Genomic DNA, 13,985 nt, shown 5'->3' with positions numbered 1-13,985 from the left:
GTCGCCTCCGCCTGCGGCCCTGAGCGCCCGCCACGCCCTCGCCATCTCGGGGTGACTTGAGGCCACCCGGCCCCGCAAAAGCTTGGCTCACGCCCTCCCGGCCCCCGCGCGGCTGGGCTGCTTCCACACTCGGGGGCGGTGTGGGGAGAGGAGGTGACTCACACCCCGGGCTGCCCAGGATTCCCGTCTCCCCAGAGGAGAGGTCGGCGCGCTCTCATCCCTCCTATTGGCAGTGGTTGACGCCGGGTCAGGTTCGCAGAAGCGGAGTTCTCCTGTTCCTCCTGGGATCATTCACCTGGATCTTGGGCCCTCGACAAGGGGCACCCAGCCAGCCCTTCTGCCCCAGGCGCTCCCACCCGGAACAGCCTCGTCCCCTTGCCCCACACTACTCCTGCCTAACCAGGGTCCTCCAGCTCCGGGGCGGCCACCCTCCCCATCCCTGCTGGGGGTCGTGCCAGCCCCTAAGGAGGCAGCCTGAGGGGCCAGGCAGGGTAGTCAGCAGATGCCTCTCTTTAGTTAGTGGCTCATCACCCCTCAGAGGGGGCCCGGTGACTGCCCAGGGCTCTCCCTCCTGGCGCCCTGTGCAGGGGCTGTGCCATAGGAGACGGTGGGACTGAAGGGCTCAAGTGCCCAGAGGGAGCTGGGGATGGGGAAGGGGATCAGGCAGTGTCTGTGGCCCAGCAGGGATGACAGGAAAGGCTGGGAGGCGGGGCTCCACCATCAGGCCCAAGAGCCTCTGGGAGGGTCATCCTGCCCTTTGTGGCGTTCCAACCTTTGCCTGTTTCTGGAATTTTTTTTTAAAGAAGGGGTTTGGATCCTGCATTTCCACTCTGCCCATAGAACAGCCTGGCTACAAAAGGGGCCCTGGTTGGCCAATCACCACCCTCCCATACCCGCCCCCCACCCCTCCTTCCAGGTCCTTCCTCCAATCACAGCATGCAACTCCGAAGTTCTAAGTCCCATTGAAAGTGGCAGTGGCTCGGCTGGACTGTGGCCGGAGAATCGCTGGGCCTCGGTACTCAAGCACCATCTGTCCGTCTGTCCGGCTGCAGCTAGGTTCTTCAACTGGGGGCCGGTATTGCTCTCCGGCTGCCTCCACCGGGTCAGATCATCTCCAGCGAGGAGGAACTGTCATCTGGTAAGGAGAAGAGATGGGGAAGTCTTTTCCGGTGAGGCCCTGTGGTCCTTCACCACTGGTTCCGGGAGAGATGGTTTTGGGCAGAAGCTACCAAAGACAGAAACCCTCTCCTTCCTCTGAGGACTGTGTCAGCCTTGGAACTCTGCCTGGACACACACACACACACACACACACACACACACACACATCCAAGCTCCTAGAAATGGTCCAACTTGCAGAACACCAGGGACTCTAGCAGCTAGAGATGGAGCGGGGGACTAGAATTCCGGGGGAAGCCGCTGAATGGGAGGGCTGAGAGGAGGCGAAGTGCCCAGCCCTCTGTGGTACAGTAGCAGCTCAGATGAGCCAGACTAGAAGCCTCTGTAGCAGCAGAAAAGTAAATGGGGGTCAGAATTCAGTAGGCCCCGCGTACCAGCCTGAGGAGTTCATAAACCTTTAGGACTCAGAAGACCCATGCCGAGAGCAGGGACAAATGAACTGAAGTGTTCCGGTGATGGAATGAACAGAGGAGGGGCGGTGAAGAGACCAGTGGCTGTTAGCCAGGTGACGAGAAGGAAAAAGTAAGAGAAATGACGTGGGGAAGTCAGGGGAGAGATGGGCCTTCAGTGCGTGGACATCTAGAGCTAGAAAGACAATCGTGGGCATAGCTGGGGTTATGGAGCTGAGATGGAGATTCAGATTTTACAGTATTACTGTTACTGTAAAAGAGGGTGGTGGCCATGCCATGGCGAGTGAAAAGATTTCTCTCTCTCTCTCTCTCTCTCTCTCTCTCTCTCTCTCTCTTTAATCCTCACCCGAGTATATTTTTCCCATTGACTTTTAGAGAGAGTGTAAAGGAGGGAGGGAGAGAGAAACATCGATATGAGAGACACAATTGCTTGCCTCCTGCTCGCACCCCAACCAGGGCCAGAAATTGAACCCACAACTCGGGTATGTGCCCTTGATGGGGATTTGAACCTGGGACCCTTTGGTGTGTGAGGTCGATGCTCTGATTACTGAGCAACACCGGCCAGGGCAGGCGTGAGAAGATTTCCAAGAGGGTCAAGGGCAGAGCTACCAGGAGAGCTAGGATTGAGGGAGTAGGAGGAGTAATGGGAGAGTTGTGTGTGTGTGCGGCCAGGGTACGGACATCCCTGTCTTTTCTACATTGTCCTCTCAGTGTGCTGTGTGTGTCCTGGACTGTTTTCTCAACGAGGCTGTAAACTATTGGAGAGTAACGTGGTTTTATTTTTTTCCTGTCTCCAGCATCTGGCATTGGCAGGTATGATTATCTTTCATCCAATAAATAAATAAAAGAAATGCAAAAGACTATTGTCCGACAGAAGCTCGTGTCCCCTGCCACAGCGAGGAGGGAAGAAACTCAGGGCCTGCCCCATCTAGTTTCCTGATGCCTCTGGACTCCTGCAAAGACACCCAGGGTGTGGGGCGGGCAGCCCTGGGCAGCTGCGGCTCCAGGCCTTACCTCTTACTGTCCTTCCCTTAGGGCTTCCTCCACCTTGGGCACCTCCTGCCGCCTGCCCCGGAAGTCTTCATCTGAAAAGCAGAGGGAAGCTGCCTCATCCTCCACCCACAGGTCCTTGCTCAGCCAGGCATGTCCCCAGGCTGAGCAGGGGCGTATGCTGACCCCTGGGGGAGGGGGGCATGTGGGTCTGGTGAGAAGGCAGCAGGGCACAGGGCAGATGAGGACACTGGTCTGCCAGCCTGGCTCCATCCCTGAGCTCCACGACCTTGGACAAGATTTTCCCTCAGTTTCCTCATCTATGAAATGGGACTATCCAGTGACCTCCAAGGCCCCTCAAGCCCTCGTTTCTGATGTCTCCTGACCACAGAAGGTCCCTCTCTCAGAGGCATAGTGGGCTCTGAGGCAGTGTCTTCTGTCCGTGTGGCCTCTGGGAGGGACTGGATGAATGCTAAAGGCCTTGGGCCCAGAGACTGAACCTGCCCGGAGCTTGGTTCTCAAGTTGAAGCCTGTCTGCCCCCGACAGTGCAGAGACTACTGCCTAGCAACAGCACCTGGCTCTCTGTGCTCCAGGTAGAGATCTAGGTGGAGGTGTGGCCGGGGCTCCCTTTCAGGGGTGGGAGGAAGGGGGAGGCAAGATGGTGTAAGTGGGAGAATCCATTTCTTTGGGTCACCTGTCCCCCAAAATCCTTGGTGTGTCACCCATGAAACACCCAGACCCTCTTCTTGGAGGGCCACTGACCACAGGCAACTTCGAGATCAAGCCACCCCGCCCTCCGTGCCTACCACAGGTGTGGCCCTCCACGTCATCCAGGAGATTGGCTGTTGACGCAGCAGCCCCCAGCCTGCCCGGCCATTCAGGAAAACTGTCCCAGGGATGGGTGGGCACTGCCATAGGACTCCAACTCCCTGCCCTTAGTCCTCCACCACCCGCTCCAAGCTCAGGAAGCTTCCACCACACCAGCCTTAACCCCCCAACACCCCCCCTCAAGATCTCCCCCAGACTCCATTCCTTTCAGCTGGGCAGCCAGGCCCTGACCCTCCCATACCTCCCCTCTGGTAAGAGGGAAGCAATTCGCTCCCTGTTCCCCTTAGGCTGTTCCGCTTCTAATATCCTGGGCCCTATTTGACAATCATGGATGGGAGCCTGGGTAAAAATGGGGAAATCCTTATCTTTACTCCAGGAAGTGAAAGTCAACCTGCTTGGAATGAGGCAGAGAGATCTGGGGATCAGTTCAATTCGAGAAACTAGGGAAAGGTTTGCTGATTTCAGCGGAACCACCATGTTTTCTCCCAAGATGTCGTTTACTCCAGGCAAAAAGCACAAAAGCTGCAGGACAATTAGAAGCCTCCAGGAGGAAGGCGGGGGGGGGGGGGGGGGGCCCCAAGGGGGGGGGGGTGCTGGCCCTCTCCCCAGGCCTGGTCATGGTGGTGGCGATGGGCACAGAGAGAAGGGGCAGCAGGCTGGCAGCAGGGCTCAGGGAGACGGGAGGGCCGCAGAGCCCCGGCCCAGGGTCCCGGTGCCCTTAGGACCCACCACTGCCCCCCCAGGGCCAGGCCAGAAAGGATATGACTGATGCTTCAACAAGTGTTTCCTCTTTGACTTCCTCATCTTGGTCTTCTCCGAGAAGGCTCTGGCCAGTTCAAACAGCTTCCTCCGGGTGGCTGCGGGCAGGGAGACCTGTGAGCCAGCAGCGGGAGCACCAGGGAGCTGCCCACCAGGGCTCGGGGGCAGATGCGCAGACTGGCCCAGGAGCCCAGGGAGCTGGGAGGTGACGCCAGGCTGGTGCCCCCGGGGAGTGAGGCTGCTGTCCTGGGTTGGCCTGCAGGGGCAGCACAGGCTACGGGGAGCTGGACCAGGGACAGCTGGCAGCCCCAGATCGAGGTATTCCTTCTCAGCTTGACAAGCGGCAATGCCTCTTGGCTTTCTTTCCCGCCGCCTACCCCCCTCCCCTCGCCACCTCCAGAGTTGGTTCTGGGATTTCCGTGACTAATCCCAGATTTTCCTTGAAATGGAGCCTGAGAGGATGGCAACCTCATTCGCACACGGGTATGTGTCTGTGGAGCGGTGGGAGGGGCGGGGCAGGGGACGGTGAGCCCTGGCTGGCAGGACTTTGTGGGAAAAGGTCACGGACCCACAGGCCTCTCGCCTGCAGAAAGTGGGCTTAGCAAAGACCGCCCCACTCAGGCCCGGCTAAGCCACAGAGAACAGTAAAACTTGGGGGAAGGGGGGGAGGAGGAGGGCGGGTGCAGCACATGATTTTTCTGCAGACAGCTCAAGAGGATTTAAAACTTAATTTGTATCCAGACTCAGCTGCAGAGGGAAATGAGGCAAGAAGGCTGAGGGAGCCAGCCTGCGATTAAAATGTCGCTTGGGTTCATCAAGAGTCGGCTGCATTAAAAATTCTGGGTGGCTCCCTCCCAGCCACGAGGCCACAGGGCCGGTGTGAGAAGATCGAAGAGGGGGACATGGACTGGACTCACATTTGCCCATGTGTTTCAACTTGTCCCTGAATAAGGCATCTTCAGACACGGCGGGGTTGGCGTCATTGGTTCCTGGAAGGGGGAGGCACCTCTGAGGGCCAGCTAGAGAGAAGAGTGAAGGCCCCTGCCCTCCACCCTGCCGCTCAGCTAATCCGAGTCACATTGTTCACTAAGTCCCCTGTGAGTCGTTCTGATCCATCTCAGCGGCCCTGGTGTCTATAGTTAATTCAGGATCAAGGACAGAGGCTGCTGTTAAAACCCTCAGATGCACATCTGGTGGGGCCTAAGCTCCAGCCTGTTGCTTATGAATCAGTTCCACAGGATTTTCTCCTGCGAGCCAGGATCGGCTGAGCTCCCCACCCGCTGCTCCCCATCCCGACTCCACCGCACCATGTGAGGTCTGTGGATTCTGTCTCTGAGGCGGGCAGCCTGTGTGTGTGTGGAGGGCTCTGGTTGGCAAAGGGCCACTATGCACATATACAGGCAAAGTCCAGGTGCTGAGGGTGGAACAGGGGTCTCTGGGTCTCTCTGCCCCATGTTCCCAGCCTGACCTCGCTTGTGCATCCCAACAGGCTGCTGTCCGCCCCCGGCCCTCCTTCAGCCACTTAGGGCTCCTGGAGGCATCTGGCCCACTTTTGAGGCAATTCTTGCTTCTCACCATCTTACACATGAAGCTCAAAATTCCCTTCCCCCAATGTAACGGCAGGGTCGGGCCCATGGTAGATATTCCCCAACTACCAGATGAATGAATGAATGAATGAGTGAATGAGTGAGCGACCCCTTCCCTGACTGGTCCTGCCCTTCTCCTCCTGATGCATTTGCTATAATCAACAGAGTGTCCTTAGCTTTGCTGGTAGCTCTACCTATTTCTTAGATGTATCTCCACAAGCTCCCCCTGGGGCAGAGACCAGGACTTGGAAGTCTCTGGAGTCCTTGTCCCTCCTCCCCACATGGACGTTATGTGTTGTGGCGTGTCCCATTCTTGCCCATGTTCCAGACACCTCTGAGGAGTTCAGCCAGGGCGTTAGCCAATCCCGGCTGTGGGCTCCAGCAGCTGCTGGATTATAAGAACTCAGGGCTGCTAAGTAGAGGGGCCATCTCACTCCGCAGTGAGTGGAGTGCGGGGACAGCACCCTCCAGCCAGCCCATCTTGTCACCCTACCCCCAACTCCAAATAGGCAAAGCACAGCAGGGGGCTTCTCTCCCAGGAAGGCAAGGTTACCTGGGGCAGGAGAGGGGAAGCCAAGGTCATTTCCCACAGCCACGCTGCTGGCCTTGGACTTCTGGGACTCGTATTTCAATCGATCTGGAAAAGGACCACATTCAGGTCAGGGAAGTAAGCGCCTGGGCTGAGACCAAGGTGGTGGTTGGAGGCCAAACCCCTAGACTCACACACAAGCACACACAAAAGATGTGCACACAGGTCTGCCGGCTGTCAAGGAACCATTGATATCACAGAAACTACTGCCCTGACAAGCACTGGAATGGTAGAGCGGCAGAACCAGGAGGACTCTGAAGATCGTATCGTCTAAGCCCTTTGTTTAAAAGGAAATGCTCAAAGACCCCCAGCACTTTTGCTACAGAACTAGGGCTGGCCTTGGGCCTCGGTCTAGCCTACCCTTCTCCCTGCACACCTTGTTCCTCCCTTACGACATGCTGTCAGTCACACACACACTTGCCACTGTGACCCGTAAGACAGACCTGGCACAGCCCTCTCGCTGCACTCCACCCAAACACACTTTTCCTGAAGGCAAAGGCAGCCAGGCCGGAGAGCTGGGCCCCTGGGCCAAAGACAACCCAAACACCCCCAAAACTCCAGAGCCCCTGCTCCGACATCCTCCACTCGGGGAGGCTCCGACTCTGGCACCCACGGACCAGTCACTGTTCCTGGAGCTCCAGACACATCATGCCAAGGCCAGTGCCTGGCACAGAGCAGACATGTTGGGGGAAGAAGAGGGCCCAAGAGGGCACACCTCTCTTCCTCTGAATATGGGGGTGAGAGGAGGGGTGGCTGGTGATGCTGGTCCCCGTTTGGCAGGGTTCTGGGGCTCCCCCAGGGATCATGTGGTGGGGGCCATGTCCCAGCCCTTGGCCTCCAGCCCCCTGCCTCGCCTGAGCCCCAAGCTACATCAGCCACTTCTTCCGCCACGGAGAAGGGGCACAGCACCCCACCCGGTGCACCACCTCTCTCCAGGGCCAGGAGGAAGTCCCTGTTGCGCTGCAGCTCCTTCATGAACTCCTCATTCTGCAGGAAGAGCGCGATCCTCTCGTCCTCCAGGTACTGCTTCCAGCGGCTCTCCTGGTCCCGGGGCCCGGGCCCGGCCGCGGGGGGCAGGCCTCCCTCTCTGTTCATGGGCTTGGAGCCCCTGGGGTTCCCCTGAGGAGGGAAGTGAGCATGTTGAATGCCTAGTCACAAGGGCACCCGAGCATAAACATCTGTGCACATCTGGGTGAACATCTGTCCTGCCCCAGGATCTTCCAGCCGCACCCTGGGACCTGCACCTCCTTTCAGGACCCAGTCACAGGCCCAGATCCAACTGCTCGGGCCACAGTTCTCTCTGCTAAGGAAGCAGAAAGGGCTTAACAATGACTTTTCCTCTCCTGGACCACCCCGTGCCTTTCTCTACACCCTGAACAGTCCTGAAAAGTGATCTGCAAACTGCTCAATAGCCGACACACGATCCCCAAACTCAAAACTCTCGCTGCACCAGTGGTCTCAGGGTGCCACCCCCTCTGCAAGAGCCCTTAGGACATGCCCACCTCTGGGGAGAGGCGGCCTTGGCCCTTTCCCAGGAGAGGGAAGGAAGTCGCGCTGGCTCCCTGCCATTGGGTAGCCCCAGGCCCACCTCCCTCAGGCCTGGGGTGATGGCTGCGGCCAGAGTGTCCTCAGGGCTGTCACCTTCCTGGGTGGAACAGGAAACCTCCCGGCCCAGACAGGAAACTAGGCTTTCGTTTCAGCATTCTTTCCCTGCAAACCCAGGGAACAGAAACAGCTCCGCCCGGGCTTAAGTATCAGAAAGTGAAACGGGCTGACCCAAACTGTGGGCAAGCAGAGAGGCTGTGCAGCAGGCGGGGCCTCCCTCCATACCTGCACGCTGTCCAGCTGCTGGGGCAGGATGCGGAGAAAGTCGTCAGGGAGGTTGCCCAGCAGTGGCGGGTTCCAGTTCCGATAGCGCCTCTGGCTGGAAGGGGGTGCAGAGTCCAGCACGTCGATGCTGGAGGGCGAGAGGTGACAATGAGGAGGGAACAGTCAGGCCCCAACACGGGTGTCCTGGTCCATCCCTCACACCAGGATCCTGCTCAGGATGGCACTCCTCCTTCCCGTGGCCTCCGCTGCTTCCACTCACAGCTGTGCACCACAGTGCCCTCGAGGCCTCTAAGCCTCTAGAGCAGTGGTTCTCAACCTTCCTAATGCCGCGACCCTTTCATACAGTTCCTCATGTTGTGGTGACCCCCAACCATAACATTATTTTCGTTGCTACTTCATAACTGTAATTTTGCTACTGTTATGAATCGTCATGTAAATACCTGATATGCAGGATGTATTTTCATTGTTACAAATTGAACATAATTAAAGCATAGTGATGAATCACAAAAACAATATGTAATTATATATGTGTTTTCCGATGGTCTAAGACGTTCGACCCCCAAAGGGGTCGTGACCCACAGGTTGAGAACCGCTGCTCTAGAGCTCTCTATTCCTGGCGCTTGTGCTGGACGGTGTGGATGTAGGCGTAGATGTTTATAAACATCCTCTAAAGCAGCAGGGATCGTGTCCTTTTATGCTTCTATCCCTAGCACCCGGCGCCGTGTGGCTGCTGAGTAACAGGTGTGCTCCAAATGAACCAACAGCCCAGCCCGCCCCGGGCCTTTATGCATGTCATTACGCAGGGGTTGGGGTGGGTATGAGGACACCAAGACCCCTAGAGAGTAGAGCAAATCCCGTCTCCAGTTCTGGCACAGCCACAAGCCAGCAGGGTGGTCTTGGGCGAGACCCGCTCCCCTCTGAGAGTCTCTCTCATCTAGAAACCGCTGCCTCCCTGCCCGCGGGTACAGCCCCGCTCCGGGCTCTTGAACAGCGTTCGGAAAGGCACCCTGAGCAGGAGGTTCTTGTTCCAGGGGCGCTCGGGGCTGCTCCTCAGAGGCCAGGTGCCTGGCAGCCTGGCAGGAGGTCTGTGCCACGCGGAGGCCACAGCCAGAAGGGAAGGAGAGGAAGAAAGGCAGTAGCCGTGCCCTCCCCATTCCCGGGCTCCCGCCCTGCCGCCCTGGGCCTGAGGGCAGCCTGGGGCCCCGCCAGGAGCTCCCCACAGCTCCTCGGTGGCCTGCAGCGTGGCAACCGCAGGACACGTGTTCTGCTGAATCCGGGAGTGACACACGCAGGAGGCAGCCGGGGGCGGTGGGGGCCACTTTGGCTCCAGGGCCTGGCTTTGATTTGGTCTCCAGCTCCAGGAATCCCGCGGCCCCCTCACTGGAGGGGAGCTTTTCCGGGCCGGGCTGCCGCTGCCTGTGGAAATAACTTCCTTTCCTTTTCTATTTTGGGCGGGTGGCCTGGCGGGGGCCAGGAGGAGGGGCGGGGGCGGCAGCAGACGGGATAACAAGCTGCTAAGTGCGAGGTGGGAGCGGCACAAGCAGACTGGAGCCAAGGGAACCCCAGCCTGCCTCCTCACCCCCTCATCTGGCTGCACAGAGGAGGGGACGGTCTGCAGAAGAGCTTGGCCGATTCCTAGGCAGCTTTGTGTCTACATCACTCTGCCTTCTGTCACTGTCGGAGGCTTCATTTTCTCTAAGGGCCTGAGAAGCAAGGGAGCGGGCACCCCAATGCTCGGGGCCTTGAAGACCAGCGTTGATGAATCCCAGCAGAGGAATCCTCTCCAGGGTCAGCACCCTTCCTTGGGCTTCAGGGTCTTTATCTGGGACATGGGTGCCCACCCCAACGCAACCACCCCTCGAGCCACCCAGAAGAGCTGTGGCGGGCGAGCCCTGGATCCCACTGGGCTCCTCTAGACATTTCACTGGAAAGCCCAGAGGGGAGGGGGACGAGAAGCGGGAGACCTGTCCTCAGCTGAATCCCTGGCTGCTGGGCCCCAGGTCCTGGAGGAGGGGCAGGCCCCGCCCCCTCCTGGCCTCGGCACCCTCGGAGATGAGGTCAGCCCATCGCTGTGAGAGACAGGGGGGCCCTGAGCCCAGGCAGCCCAGGCAACTCCACTGTGGTCGGAAAGGAATGTCAGAAATGAGCCGGGAGGCAAATAAAAAACTTCCAAGGCTGTACTTTCAAGGGGAAAACAGCAGGTGGCCTGTGCAGAGGGGTCCTCTGGTTTCAGGGCCTGTCTTTTATTCAGAAGACAGGGAAGGACAGGCTGGGGGAGGGAAAGGAGAGAGAAGGCTGGGGAAGCTCCCCTGCCCTGAGCCTGCCCTTGGACCCCAACATTAGAGCTCCACTCCCAATCAGACCTCCCGGTTTACCCAGGGAACAGGCCCAGAAGGATTTCAGAGCCAAACCTTCCAGGCAGGATTTTTGGTAAAGCATGCACACTGAGGCCCAGCTGGGTCAGGCCCTCTGCTAGGGCACCCAGATCCTTCAGGCAGAACCTGGACCCAGGGTCCAGGCATGCCAGGCACACTCCCCTGGGGTCACCCTGCCTGTCTGTGCCCCAGCAGGACAAGCTCCCTAACCCCATCCCATCTGCAGTCTCACAGGCACCCTAGGCCATTTCTCCCCCAAGTTCCTAGCCCAGTCTGATCTCCACCAGCAGCCAGAGGGGGATTCTAAAGCACTAACCGCACTCTCCAGCTTAAACACCCGGCTGCAGGATAAAGCACAGCCATCACCTGCTTGCCTCTCCAGCCTCACCCAGCCGTTCCATACACCCTGCAGTTCCCCGGATGATTCCGTCATCCCTGCCTCCAGGCTTTGGCGCATGCTGTTTCCTTTGCCCGGAATGCCCTCCTGTCCTCCGCTTCACCAGGTTGCAGCTTGGACATCAGCTCCTTGAGGCAGCCCTGGCCCCTGGGCCCCAGGTCTATGCCTCCCCCAGAATCTGATCTCTTTGCAGGGGGCAGGGGGAGGTGTCAAGGCAGTGCTGTGTTCATCGCTGCATCACACACATGGTTCAGCACCTACATACTGCGGGTGGCTCACTAAATGCTGGGTGGCGAGACTTGGGCTTAGCAGGGCCATCCTGGAGCAAAGGGGCACATGCTGGGAGGCTGGCACTGCCCCTTCTGAACACTGGCCTCTGAGGGAGGCCTCGCCACTGATCTCAGTGTGCAGTGTCAAAGCTCAGAGGCCAGCCGTGCAGCAGGGGTGGGCGGAGTAGTGAACCTCGGATGGCAGTAGATCTGACCAGGCCTGGCACTCTGTGAGTGCTCCACCCACAGCTCTCACTCAATCCTTCCAACAGCTCTGTGGCGGGGATCAGCATTCCCATTTCACAGATGAGGCAAATGAAACTCAGAGACATCAGGTAGTGAGCCAAGGGCCACAGAGCAAAGGCACCTAAAAGGTCAGAAGTCAGGCAGCTGGAGGAAAGGGGAGAGAGAGAGCACTCTGCTCTGGCTGATTCCACAACCCAAGTTCTCTTCTCTGTATCCACCCCCAGCCTAGCAAAGCCTTCAGTTCTGGGTCAGAGACTTTTCAAAGCCACAGGGTCTGAACGAGGCCTCCTAAGCTTTGGTCTAGTGCTAAGGTCACCTCGCCCCCAAATGGGGCTCCGACCACTGGACTGCACCACCCCTACTTCCAGCCCTACCCCACCCACTGTGGCTGAACACCCAGCCAGAGTAGGGGAGGGAGGATGTGGCCAGGATACCCATACCAGGTTTACACTGGGATCCTGTCTCTTATGGCCTGTTTTCCCTTCTGAAAACTGGGAACCACTCTAACAGAAACTAGACCATTTGCAAAAGCATCTTGGGATAAATGTTTTAAAAGTCAAAGGGAAATCATTTAGCCCCAATCCAGGCTGCAAGCCCTGCCAAGGTCTCACCCCAACCCAGCTACTTACTCCCTGCCTCCCAGCCCATTACAGCTCCCTAGTCCCACTTGTGATAAAAGGAGCCCAGCTTTGCTCCTGTCCCTGCCTCAAAACATTGCTCTCCTCCCTCCCCCCATAATCTGCGAGGCCTCTCTCAGCTCCCCAAGATTCAATCACAGAGAATTTTCTCATCCGGGAGGCAACTGGACGCAGCAATTAAGAGCATTGGTTCGGCGAAACCAGTTTGGCTCAGTGGATAGAGCGTCGGCCTGCGGACTGAAAGGTCCCAGGTTCGATTCCGGTCAAGGGCATGTACCTGGGTTGCGGGCACATCCCCAGTAGGAGATGTGCAGGAGGCAGCTGATCATTGTTTCTCTCTCAATGTTTCTATCTCTCTCCCTTCCTCTCTGTAAAAAATCAATAAAACATATTTAAAAAAAAAAAAAAGAACATTGGTTCTGGAGTCAAAATGACCTGAGTTCAAATCCCAGCTCTGTAGTCTGGGGGGGATTATGAAACCTCTCTTAGGCTCAGTCTCTTCATCTGTAAAATGGGGATGACGGCTGTGCCCACCTTGGAAGTTGTTAGAGGATCTGAATGTGATGGCTTGCCAGTGCTTCGTAAATAAATGGTAGCTGTTATTATTGTCTCTACCTGAATGATAACAGAGTTCTCCACTGCCACCGTCGGAGGCTCCCAAGATCCCCAGATGAGAAGATCCACTAGGACAAGTCCCCTGTCCCATCATTTCCGCCACCGCTTATCCCCTGGGCCTGAGTCATTCTCAAATCTGATCTCGGGAACAGCAGCTTGCGGGCAAAGAGACACCTGGGCTCCAGCAAGCCCCACCCCAAACATGAAGCCCAGAAAAACTAGCACCTCAGCGACCCAGGGGACCCAGCTGACAGCCAGTTTCATGTTAAATTTCCAAATTACAGAGTCCCTTACCTGGAAGAAGTCTCCAAGGACCTAGCAGTCTACCGCACCCCCTCCCGCTCCAGTTATTGAACTCTCCTACATAAAGAGACTTACTTGCTCCCATTACTTTTAAAATCCGCCACAACATCCCTAGACCAGGGATGGCAAACACATATCATCCCATCAACTACTGGCGGCCGTCTGGGAGTACTGTGGTGGGAGGATTCTGAGGTTCTGTCTCAACTGAGCAGGAACCAGCACAGTGATCAGTCAGTAACCTTTGCCACAGGCTGGAGAGGGGAAGTGTCAGTACACAGTCCACGTGTTTGTCATTCCCGCCCTGCATCTCCATCGACTATGGACCCTCAGAAAGCAGAGGCCGAGCCTTGACTGTCCCGTCCGGTGTCCGGCACAGCACTAGCCTGGAGTAGGAACTTAGTGAATGTTTGCTCTTGAAAGTTCTTCTTGGTATCTAGCGAAAATGGGTCTTGCTGCAGGAGAAGCCTGTTCTTGCTGAGGGGTCTAGCCAAGATTCCCACTGTGTTTGTACCCCGACCCAACCCCCGGTCCCTTCCCCACTGCCCTGCGCGGGGACAGGAGCTGCATTCTCACCGGGGAGGTGGGGTGGGCGGAGCCAGAGGGTAAGGCCTGTCGAACATGTGCATGTGGTAGGCCGGTGGGGAATACACGGGTGGGGGCTCTTCATCGGAGCTGTCAGGTTCCAAAGTCCTTTCCAAGATCTGTATCAGAGAGAAGAAAGGAAGAAATATTAGCAGCTCTTCCTTGAACTTGAATAACATTTACACGCAATCAGGTGTGGGCGAGGATGTGTAGTAAGAGAACTCTGCGTTGCTGGTGGATATGTAAATTGTTACAACCAGCACTTTGCAAAAACCAGTCTGGCTTTATGTACTGAAGCTAAACGCATGGCTGCCCCTGACCCGACAATTCCAACTTCCTCAGCAGACAAGAAAGCACACGTCCCCAAAAGAATGTTCAGAGCAGCATTCTC

General features: G+C 57.3%; 1 protein-coding gene across 1 annotated transcript in view; it reads right to left on the bottom strand.

Moving 5' to 3' along the window:
* Window positions 1-790: 790 nt before the first annotated feature.
* The window catches only part of CUEDC1 (CUE domain containing 1), a 20,657-nt gene continuing 7,462 nt past the window's right edge, over window positions 791-13,985 (bottom strand). The window contains exons 4-12 of the mRNA XM_006756229.1: window positions 13,586-13,713; window positions 8,170-8,296; window positions 7,266-7,458; window positions 6,304-6,387; window positions 5,082-5,153; window positions 4,169-4,262; window positions 3,384-3,442; window positions 2,601-2,671; window positions 791-1,135 (exon numbers count right to left, since the gene is read on the bottom strand). Coding sequence (XP_006756292.1) covers window positions 2,604-2,671; window positions 3,384-3,442; window positions 4,169-4,262; window positions 5,082-5,153; window positions 6,304-6,387; window positions 7,266-7,458; window positions 8,170-8,296; window positions 13,586-13,713 — 825 coding nt within the window. The 3' untranslated portion in view covers window positions 791-1,135; window positions 2,601-2,603. The remainder of the gene's footprint in view (window positions 1,136-2,600; window positions 2,672-3,383; window positions 3,443-4,168; window positions 4,263-5,081; window positions 5,154-6,303; window positions 6,388-7,265; window positions 7,459-8,169; window positions 8,297-13,585; window positions 13,714-13,985) is intronic.

This window comes from Myotis davidii, unplaced genomic scaffold, assembly GCF_000327345.1.
Source record: "Myotis davidii unplaced genomic scaffold, ASM32734v1 scaffold993, whole genome shotgun sequence".
NCBI lineage: Eukaryota > Metazoa > Chordata > Mammalia > Chiroptera > Vespertilionidae > Myotis > Myotis davidii.
This window is presented reverse-complemented; position numbering and strand designations above follow the sequence as displayed.